General features: G+C 42.5%; 2 protein-coding genes across 2 annotated transcripts; both read right to left on the bottom strand.

Moving 5' to 3' along the window:
- Nucleotides 1–393: 393 nt before the first annotated feature.
- On the bottom strand, nt 394–4,564 carry LOC115024351 (protein NLRC3-like). Its single transcript, XM_029455830.1, is given in 5 exon segments — nt 394–1,158; nt 1,160–2,193; nt 2,324–2,553; nt 2,780–2,930; nt 4,533–4,564. Coding segments are annotated over 4 exon segments (2,160 nt in total). The 5' UTR covers nt 2,911–2,930; nt 4,533–4,564.
- Nucleotides 4,565–8,912: 4,348 nt separating this feature from the next.
- On the bottom strand, nt 8,913–9,386 carry LOC115024881 (transmembrane protein 238-like; the record flags this gene model as incomplete). The annotated part of the gene is made up of 1 exon (XM_029456745.1): nt 8,913–9,386. A coding segment is annotated over one exon (474 nt), but the record flags the coding sequence as incomplete, so codon positions are not given.
- Nucleotides 9,387–10,547: the final 1,161 nt, after the last annotated feature.

The raw sequence follows: 10,547 nt of genomic DNA, 5'->3' as shown, positions 1-10,547 counted from the left end.
TGTAATGATGAAGAAACTGCTAGAATGTAACAACAACTTCTCTGCATTCACTCAGAACTGTAAAATGTGATGAAACCTCGAGCACCTCTAAAGTCTTTAGTTTGACAAGGTCTGCATGTCGCCTCCATCCCCCAAAGGAATGTAATGAGAGGAAGAAACTGTCAAGTGTAACAATTATTACAAATAAATAGAAATGTGTTCATGAACTTCACAGATAGAAGCTGAAAACACTTGTTTTGCTCTCACAGCGTTTGAAACAGCTCAAGAACATCTGAAACTAAATAATGAAGTAAAAAGTGGATATATTTATTCAATAAAATGAATTTTCTCGTGTATATTTGAAGAACTAAACTTCTAATCTACTCTGATTTATAAAGTTAATCACATCTGGACTTACACAGCCTTTCTGCAGTTCCTCACAGCTGGAATCAGTCTGTGTCGTCCCTCCTGTGACGTCTTGTACTTCTCCAGGTCCAACTCATCCAGAACCTCCTCTGACATCTGCAGCATGTGAGCCAGAGCTGAGCAGTGGATCTCAGAGAGTTCCTTCTGTGATCTGTTCTCTGACTGCAGGAACTCTTGGATCTCCTGATGTACTGAGTGGTCCTTCATCTCTGTCAGACAGTGGAAGATGTTGATGCTTCTGTCAGCAGAGGTATCTTCACTCCTCATCTTCTTCAGGGTGTTGATGGCTCTCTGGATCATTTGTGGACTGTTGTCTGTCTGACCCAGCAGGCCTCCTAAGAGTCTCTGGTTGGACTCCAGAGAGAGGCCGTGGAGAAAGCGGACAAACAGGTCCAGGTGGCCATTCTTACTTGTGAGGGATTTCTTCATGGCTTTAGACAGGAAGACATCCAGGGATGAGTCATTCTCCCAGCGTTTCCCCAGGAAGTCCTTCAGTACCTCTGTGTTCCTCTTGCTGTAACAGTGGAACAGGTAGACTGCAGCCAGAAACTCCTGAATGCTCAGATGAACAAAGCAGTAGACTGTTTTCTGGAAGATCACACTCTCTCTTTTGAAGATCTCTGTACAAACTCCTGAGTACACCAAGGCCTCCGTGGCATCAAGACCACACTGCTCCAGGTCTTCTTGGTAGAACATGATGTTTCCTTTCTCCAGATGTTCAAACGCCAGCCTCCCCAGCTTCAGAAGAAGTTTCCCTGTCAGCCTTCGTCAGCTTCTGTCGACTCGTCTCATGTCCCTCATCATACTTCTGCTTCTTCCTCTTGGTCTGAACCAGCAGGAAGTGTGAGTACATGTCAGTGAGGGTCTGGGGCAGCTCTCCTCTCTGGTCTGTAGTCAACATGTGGTCCAGAACTGTAGCAGTGATCCAGCAGAAGACGGGGATCAGACACATGATGTGGAGGCTCCTGGATGTCTTGATGTGAGAGATGATTCTGCCGGACCGTTCTTCATCACTGAATCTCCTCCTGAAGTACTCCTCCTTCTGGACGTCAGTGAAGCCTCGTACTTCTGTTACCCTGTCCACACGTGCAGGAGGGATCTGATTGGTTGCTGCAGGTCGGGAAGTTATCCAGACGAGAGCCGAGGGAAGCAGATTCCCGCTGATGAGGTTTGTCAACAGCACGTTGACTGATGACTGCTGTGTGACATCAGACACAACCTCATTGTTGTGGAAATCCAGTGAAGGTCTGCTTTCATCCAGGCCGTCAAAGATGAACAAAACGTTACAGACAGCGAGCGTCTCTGCTGTGACCTTCTGTAAGGTTGGATGGAAAACATGGAGCAGCCTGAGAAGACTGTGCTGCTCAGCTTTGATCAAGTTCAGCTCCCTGAAGGAAAGCGGAATCAGCAGACTGACATCTTGGTTTTCCAAACCCTCTGCCCAGTCCAGAGTGAACTTCTGCACTGAGAAGGTTTTTCCAACGCCAGCGACGCCGACCGTCAGAGCGACTCTGATGTGTACCTGTTGGTCAGGTGAGGCTTTAAAGATGTCGTGGCACTTGATTGGAGCGTCACGGAGGATCTTTTTCTTGGAAGCTGTCTCAAGCTGCTTCACCTCATGTTGAGTATTAACCTCTTCACTCAGTCCCTCTGTGATGTAGAGCTCAGTGTAGATCCTGTTGAGGAGGGTTTTACTTCCTGTTTCTTCACTTCCTTCAGTCACACGTTCACATCTCCTCTTCAGACTGATCCTATGTTCATCTAAAACCTCCTGCAGACCTCTATCTGCTGAAAGAGAAGACACATGTGAGATTAATAAATATATATAACAGATCATAATGTGCTGTACAAACAAATGAAGCAGGAAGAATCCTGTTTTCAGACATGAAGACAGCAGCAGACAGATGTACAGTCTTACTGTGTGCACAGCTGGTCTGACTGGCTGTCTGCAGTCTTGTTCTGGATCTTTTTCCACACTGGGGACAGGGGGAGTCTCCTGATGAAGCAGACTGGTCCCAGTATGAGGCGATGCACTGTCTGCAGAACCAGTGTCCACAGCTGGTAGAGACTGGATCCTTCAGGACGTCCTGACACAAAGCACAGCTGGACCGCTGCTCCTCCACAGAAACAGGAGTTTTGCTCTTCTTTCTGTGGAGATGAACACGTTCTTTATAACACATCACAATAGTGCTGGCTGATGTTCACTGATTGGTACAACCTATGTCTCCAACATGATAACAGTTTAGTCCCAGTTGTCTACTGTGTTTCTTTACTGTACTCTACTGGGCTTATGTTATCATACAACAGTAGATTATAAGAGAACATAAAAACTGAATCCTCTTCAGGTCAGTTTACAGAAGAAACAGACTCTTACTTTGTGTCTGAGGGTCCAGGTTCATTACTGAAGAGTAGAGGTGAGTCCATAGACCTGTCACTCTTCAGAGACAGACAGCTGGGGACTGCAGACACTGAGCCGTCCTCCTCCTCATCTGTTAAATCATTCATCTTCTCCAGTCTGAGAGTTACTGTACACACACACACACACACACACACACACACACACACACACACACACACACACACACACACAGTATAAAGTATTATTCATCTGAAGCAGAAGAATCTTCTCCTAAAGGAAACTTCATCCTTCAGTTCATCACAAACATCATCTGGAGATACATGTTTAACTGACAGGAAGAACTGAGAGCAGAACAATGTTTCCCTCTGAGATGTAGTGCAGTACAAGTATAAAGGACATTTACTCAAGTGCAGTACTTCAGTAAAAGTACTTATTGATATTCTGATTGTGGATCCATTATTTAATAACCAGATTATGATGGTGGTGTCTTTTGAACGCTGGAGATGATTGATGAGGCTAAATGCTTCAGGTAAAGTAGAGAATATATAACTCCTATCAAAGCAGAAGCTCAGGAATCATCAGCCTCACGTGACTGAACGGAAATGAGCAGAAATAAAAGTGTAAATGTAAAAAGTGTTCCTTGCTGACAGACAGACTCTCCGACTCTCTGGATTGAATTGTATCCGTGATCAAAGTAAACGGAGAAATAACTGAAAATAAATGTATTTCTACTAAATGATAAAGTAGTTTGTGCTTGTGTTGTTTATATTGTGATATAATTAACTAATAAATGTATTATCTTGTGTAATAACTGAAACACGTATTTACATAGATAATGTGAAGAAATGTTAGGTACTATATATATTAAATAAAGCTCAACTCACTCATAACTGTCTCATCATATCAGGGATAATTGGGATATTGTGAATGCATAATATGAGCGCGCCCCCCTGGCAGAGTCGTTCGAATACCCCGTATGATGTGACGTGATGACGTCAGACGTCAAAGACCGGAAACGATATAAAAACTGATGTAACCGAGAGGCGGGACGTTTTTCTGCGGAGCAGGGGGAGAGAGGCCGCAAAACAGGAACGTCTCTCAGCTGAGAATATGTTCCATGCTTGACTTATCATATTAATAAATATATCGATTTAACTACAAGTTTTCTGTATTGATTCGACATTCAAGCTCCGATTTCTTCAACTCTTTCCTCAACAATATCTACAGTTACATGTTTTAACGAGCTGGTAAATCAACAATAAAACACAAAGGTTTAGAGTGGAGCACTTGAGTTTCATGTGATCTGTGTTCCGGTACAAACTGCAGTATAAACTGTGTCTCTGGAGGGAAAAGGCAGAAACTTCTTCCTGCTCAGATGTCAACACACTCTGCGCATGTCTGCTATCAACCCGGAGTCACTGTCAGCACCGGACACCTTGTTTACAGGAGCACGGCTTTTATTTTGAAACTACTTCCGGGAGTTCCGCCCCGAAACGGACACAAAGTTAATTTGAACTTTTAGAAGGTAAAAAGCAAGAAGAAGAAGTTTAGTGTTGACTGGTTGGAGAAAGAACAAGCATTGATCCGGAGGGTGACGGGTTGTGAGGCTGCTCTCCATCTGGACTGTGCTGCTGTGTGACATGTAGCGATGATGCTCACAAACATTTCATCACATTGGACTCCAGGACTCTGCTTGTTAGAGACACACAGCAGGACACACTAAAGAATGAATGTGTAAAACCCCAGCAGAGCTGCTGTTAACACTCACCCTGTTCTGCTGCTGCGGCTCTGTCGACGAGAAAATGGCGTCTGTCAGTTCGACTTTGTACTTTGACCTTATGTCCCTCCCTGTTGGCAACTCCTCCTGCGTTTCATCAGCAGCTTTATTGTGTGAATCAGTGGCTGAAATAGTGGCATTCACGTCTCGTGCTCCTTTTTGTGTGGAAAGGGGTTAACGCTATTGTGGAAACATGAATTTATCATCTTAGTGTCACTTGCTCAGTCTTAGATGCACACTGCACTTTTATACTTTGATTTATGTACTGAACACATCACCATGTATGTTGCTGTACTTTTATATCTTGATCCATGTGACGTACACTTTACTATGTATGTATATTTGTGTACTTTTATACCTTGATTAAAGTACCATACGCATTACTATGTATGATGTTATATTCTTATACTTGTGATCAGAATTATATGCATGTCCATGAAACTCACAGACCAATTACATGCGAGTTAAGCCATCCCACGTGACGCTACTCAGCCAATCAAGTGTGTGCATTCCAACCGGCAAACATTGCGACTCTGAATAATACAGATGAGAGGCGCGTGACAGACGGAAAGAGGAGTTAGCGATACAGAGAGAGAAGACGGAGAAAGGGAGAGAAACACAGACGAGTGAGCGGCAGACAGGGAGAGAAACACAGACGAGTGAGCGGCAGACAGGGAGAGAAACACAGACGAGTGAGCGGCAGACAGGGAGAGAACAAGAACTACTCATGGCCTCTCCAAGAAGAGAGAAGTCAACAGAGCTTTCAACCCAGACTCCTTCATGTTCATCCTTCCCACTGGAGCACAACACCAGCGTCTCATGTGCTCAGAGACCGTGGTGCTCATTAACAGTGATGTGAAACGCCACTATGAGACAAAGCACAACGTTTTTCACCAAACATACCCACTCAGGTCTGAGGTCACAGAACATAAGCACTCAGCCCAATGTGATTTAGATTTGTGACTAAATAAAGCAAATAGGCCACCTGTCAGCATCATCAGCCACAGAGAGCAGTTTAACCCAGGACGTGCTAGTCTGGGTTAAACTGCTCTGATTTATTCTAACACTGGTTGAGAGTTAAATCAAGATGTGAACCAGTTAAATGAAGCCCGAGAAGAACACTATACATATCTACAGTATTATATATATCTGTAAAGTTCAATGTTAAGTGACAATAAATATTGTCTAAATGTTTTAAAATTGTACTTTTCTTTTGTTTTAGTTTATTTGTTGGGCTTTTCATGCCTTTATGATAGAGAAGTGCAGATTGTGAAAGGGGGACACCAGTGAGGAGGCAAACTCAAATTGATCGTAGACGAACCCTTTAATTAGATAAAAACATAATTCTGTCACGTTTAGCGAGTTATTCTGCAAAGTCATGATGCAGTGAAGTGATTCCTATTTTAAGGAATTATTTCTGTATCATCTTCCATTCGGACTGGAATCAGTTCTTAAACAATGTCTCACTGGTGTAAGTGAAGAACAGAAATACTTTCTTTCATCAACTTGAGAATACTACAACTTCCTGCAGCATTTGAACGCCCCATTAAAAGAAGTTAGCTCATAAATCACCACTTTGACTACACGTGAATAATCACGTCATAAACCATCATAAGCATTTAAAAGGTCTTTTTCAACCACAGGTGTAAGTGTGCTGCATTCAAGTGGTGTCGGAACAATCAGAAAAATGAGTTCTCAACTGGGTCCTGAAGTCCAAACTCGGTGAAAACGTTGACGGTTTTTTTAGGCACAAACATGGAGGACGAAGGTAAATGTTGGTTGAGTGTAAGAAATGTTTTATTAAATTCACATATTGCATTTTAACTTTTGCTCACATGTAATGTTTTATGTTGTAAACCTTAGTTGCTGTCCTCGTACAGTGACGCACATTAGTCACTTATAGCATCATAACAGGGCAGGTGAAGCAATAATTAACAGTTATATGAAATGTGCTGCAACACTTCTGGGACAAAGTGTTTCCGTATGTTGGAGGGCAACATTAATAAACAGCAGCGTCGAGACGCTTTACAAAACATTGTTTTTCTTGTCACACTGAAGTCAAATTGACCAACTCGGGGAAATAGCAGCATTAAAGTGAATAAGTGCTGCACCTTCACTGTTCATCACTAACATGGATTATTGATGCACATCAGTAAACAGCCATTGTTGACAACATCAGCTCCACCTTCTCCTGCTATGATAAAACATCTCTATTATAATGAACACTTTTATTATTCATCATTTAGAGAACACAACACAGCCAAAGATCATTTCAGTTCGGGCTGACAGAGCCGTGTCAAGGTCACATGACACAACACGCCGCTGTCACGTGACAGGTCCGCCCTAACGGGAGTTGTAGTCTTTTGTAGTATAAGTGCTGTGGAACTACAAAAGTATGTTTTTTAATGGAGAAATGTGATTCTTGAAGCAACATTAACACATCTTACTCTCCTTTTTATTTATATTTAGTGGTAAAGTATAAGAGTACAGAGTAATGTGGTCTAATGGGCATTTTGTATAACTGTGCATCCAATTATAAATGAGAAGTTTACTAAATAATTAATGGATTTTAGGTGTAATTTAGTGACAATAGTTTGTCACTATTTCAAAAGTAATGATTTATTATTTGATGTTTTTAATACGTGTATTTGGCTTGTTTAAGTCGACCGTTTTTGTTACTACAAATTCTACAAACACAAAGGCACGTTTCTCTTAATTCAAGTGTTCTGAGTTTGATTTATCTTCACATTTATCAAGCAGAAATAAACCCATCCAAACCCTGCAATATTCAATATTGTACCATTTAAATAATGAATTCCTGTTAATAATGTAAAAAACAATGTTCCTATATTATATTAATATTATATTTACAGGTGTAAAGCATTAAAATAATAAGTACGGCTGATCTGTTCTGTAAATGTTACAAATATTGTGTTTAATCAGGAGAAATGCTTTCAACACAGTTGTTAGGCCTCAAAGAGTTTAGTTGATTCGTATTCTGTTGTCTCAGGGTCCAGGTGACTTTCACAACTGAAAACATGGAGAAAAGTAAGATTAGTTTAGACTCAAGCTGAGTGCAGACTGTGAGTTAATAAACGAACATCATACAAACTCTTCAGCACTCCTGACCTCTTGTGGCTGAAGTGAGTCTAACATCGTATCACATACAAACACAGGTTTTGGTGCAGGACATGGGAGAAATATCTGTCTTTATTCTTTATTCTTTATTTAGGATCCACATTAGTTATTACTGCAGTAACAAGTCTTCTGCCTGTGCTCCACATAGAAGACAAGACAATACATCACATCCTTGACAATCCACAATATCAACATAACCACAAAGATATTAAAATAATCTTACAGAAACGAAAAGCACCATTATATATATATATATATATATATAGTAATGAGCCTGTGTGTGTGTGCGTGTGCGTGTGCGTGTGTGTGTGTGCGTGTGTGTGTGTGTGTGTGTGTGTGTGTGTGTGTGTGGTGCATTTTTATTGGAGGATCACAAACAGAACATCGTCTGATTTCGATAACTTCAGATAACTTTATGTTTCTCTTGTGGACATTTGAACTGAAGAGTTTATTTTTAAAACTTGAGCACCTGCAGCCTGAAAGCTGATATTTACATCTTTGTTCATACATCAAGGGATGTATACATTGCAAGCACATCATACACTATATGTGTGTGTGTAACTGTTGTGAAGCCAGTTGATTGTAGCAGTAAAAACACACAAGTTAAAGCATTGGATTAATCCCTGTACTGCACACTGTATCTATAAAACAGAGATTATAAAGGTACACATAAAATAAATAAGTGGAAACTGTTTGTGTCTGAAAGCTGCATTTTATTACTGTATAACACTGTACATCTCAAGCAGTATTCTTTTAAAATAATATCTGTATTCATATTATTACACCACTGTATATACTGTAATATACATCTGTGTACATATTTATTGTTATTTATATTGTTATACAATGTGATTATATTTTATAATATATATGATATGTAAAAAGGATATTTAAATTATTTCTGCGTTTGGTTCATTTCCACTGCTGTCCTTTTATAACAAAAGTCAGCTATACATATTCTGGTCACACATGACTCAAATAAAATTCATCCTCATTTGAACTAATCTCTTATTACACCATTTATATTTATATGTTCAGTCACCACATCCCTAATGTGCTCAGTCTGACCGCAGATCTGAGGGACGATAACACTATCTGAGTTATAGTGAGCAAAGTTTACATCTTCTCAGCTGGATACGACCTGTTGTCTAATCATTACTGGAGCGTGTCAGCAGAGCAAACTAACAAAAGTCCCTTTGAACAGAATAAACTGACAAAGATAAAGATCCCAGTTCATATTGACAAAGTGTCTCTCACGAGCTCTCCAGCTGGGGAGGCGAAGGAGCTGTCACATATAGTGGAGAGCGACACCTCCGTGTTTGAAGGCCTGTTGTTGCTCGTGGGGTCTCCTCTGATGGACGTGCCTGTCTTTCTGAAAGAGCTCCTGATCCGGCTGGAGAAGCGGTCGGACATGTGCCTCACCGCCCCGCTGAGCCCCCGGTTCTTCAGCTTGATCAGACCCACGTCGTCCTCCAGCTCCTCGGGCGGCACGTCGATGTTCCCAGAGTACCAGAACACCCACCAGATCAGGCTGAGGAAGATGACGATAGCCCCCGCGTAGATGAACAAATCGTGGACGACCAGCCCTCCAAACACCCCCACCATCATGAGGAAGACGCCGAATACGTCGTGGGCCACCGCGAACCAGAAGGAGCACTTGCAGCGGCCGACTCCTTCATACCTCCTCTCCAGGACCGGCTCAGGTGTGGACATGGCAGCAATGGAGATCCTCCGAAGCAGAAGCAGAGTTAGTCCAGATGTGCGCCTGCAGGACAGTGGAGCGTAATCCTCATCGACTCACATGAAACCACCTGCAGGGGTCAAAGTACAACGTGCACCAGAAGTTCTCAGCAGGAGTGCACACATGGAGCGTGCACTGAGGCCCCCGGGTGGAGAGAGAGATTCAGACGTACACCTTGGAAATACACCTGTGTTCCAAGAAACACTCCCGGTAACGGAAAATGGTCCAATGTGCTGTTTGTTCCCTTTTTGTAAAACAGTCAGTTAAGTACGTACAATATACACAAATCTAATTAAATGAACAATTTCTTATTTCCTTGTGTGTTTTTGTCGTATACAGATATTCAATGATGATGCCTGGTAATATGTATGATGATTTCATCATGTGACGAGATCATACAATGGTGTGTGTGTGTGTGTGTGTGTGCGTGTGTGTGTGTGTGTGTGTGTGTGTGTGTGTGTGCGTAACTATCATGCATTAGTCTGTCATGATAACAGGCCCGTTATAACCGCATCACATCTCTCGGTATCAGCAGATCCACTCCAGCTTTGTGATGTGTTGGATGTTTCAAAAGGAAAAAGTTGCATCATTGACTAAAATAATCCACTTTCACATCACAGGAGTCGCTTCTCTTCCAGCCTCCTGGCAGTCACGCCTCCGCCTCTGCTTCTCCTTCAGGATGGGGGTCCACACCAGCCCCGTCACAACAAACATCAGCCCGACGGAGAGGCGGGCCGAGGCTGCGGAGTCGCCCCCGATGCCTGGAGCAGGAAGAGGAGTCCGCCCGCAGCAGACATCAGGGATCCCATCACCATCACGATGATGGCTTTGTGTTGGTGGGCCCAGCCCGGGGTCTCAGCAGCGCCTGGACACACACTTTGACTCCCAGGGTCATCTGGAAATGAGGTTTCTTCCATCCTGTCTAAGTCGTGAAGCTGTATCCTCTCTGTAGGATCAACAAGAGGGCGTCTGCATGATGCACCTCTCTCCTGCCCAGCAGTGGCGTAGCTAGGCCTATTTTAGGTGGGCTTCAGGTAATAGAAGTTATTAATATGTGTTAGCTCCTTAGCTTTGAATAACTCTAGGAAAGGGAACAGTGTGGTAACATTAGGTCTTCTATGTGTGTT

Source organism: Cottoperca gobio, chromosome 19 (assembly GCF_900634415.1).
Source record: "Cottoperca gobio chromosome 19, fCotGob3.1, whole genome shotgun sequence".
Classification (NCBI taxonomy): domain Eukaryota; kingdom Metazoa; phylum Chordata; class Actinopteri; order Perciformes; family Bovichtidae; genus Cottoperca; species Cottoperca gobio.
Note: the sequence above shows the minus strand (reverse complement) of the source record. Positions and strands in the feature narration are given on the sequence as shown.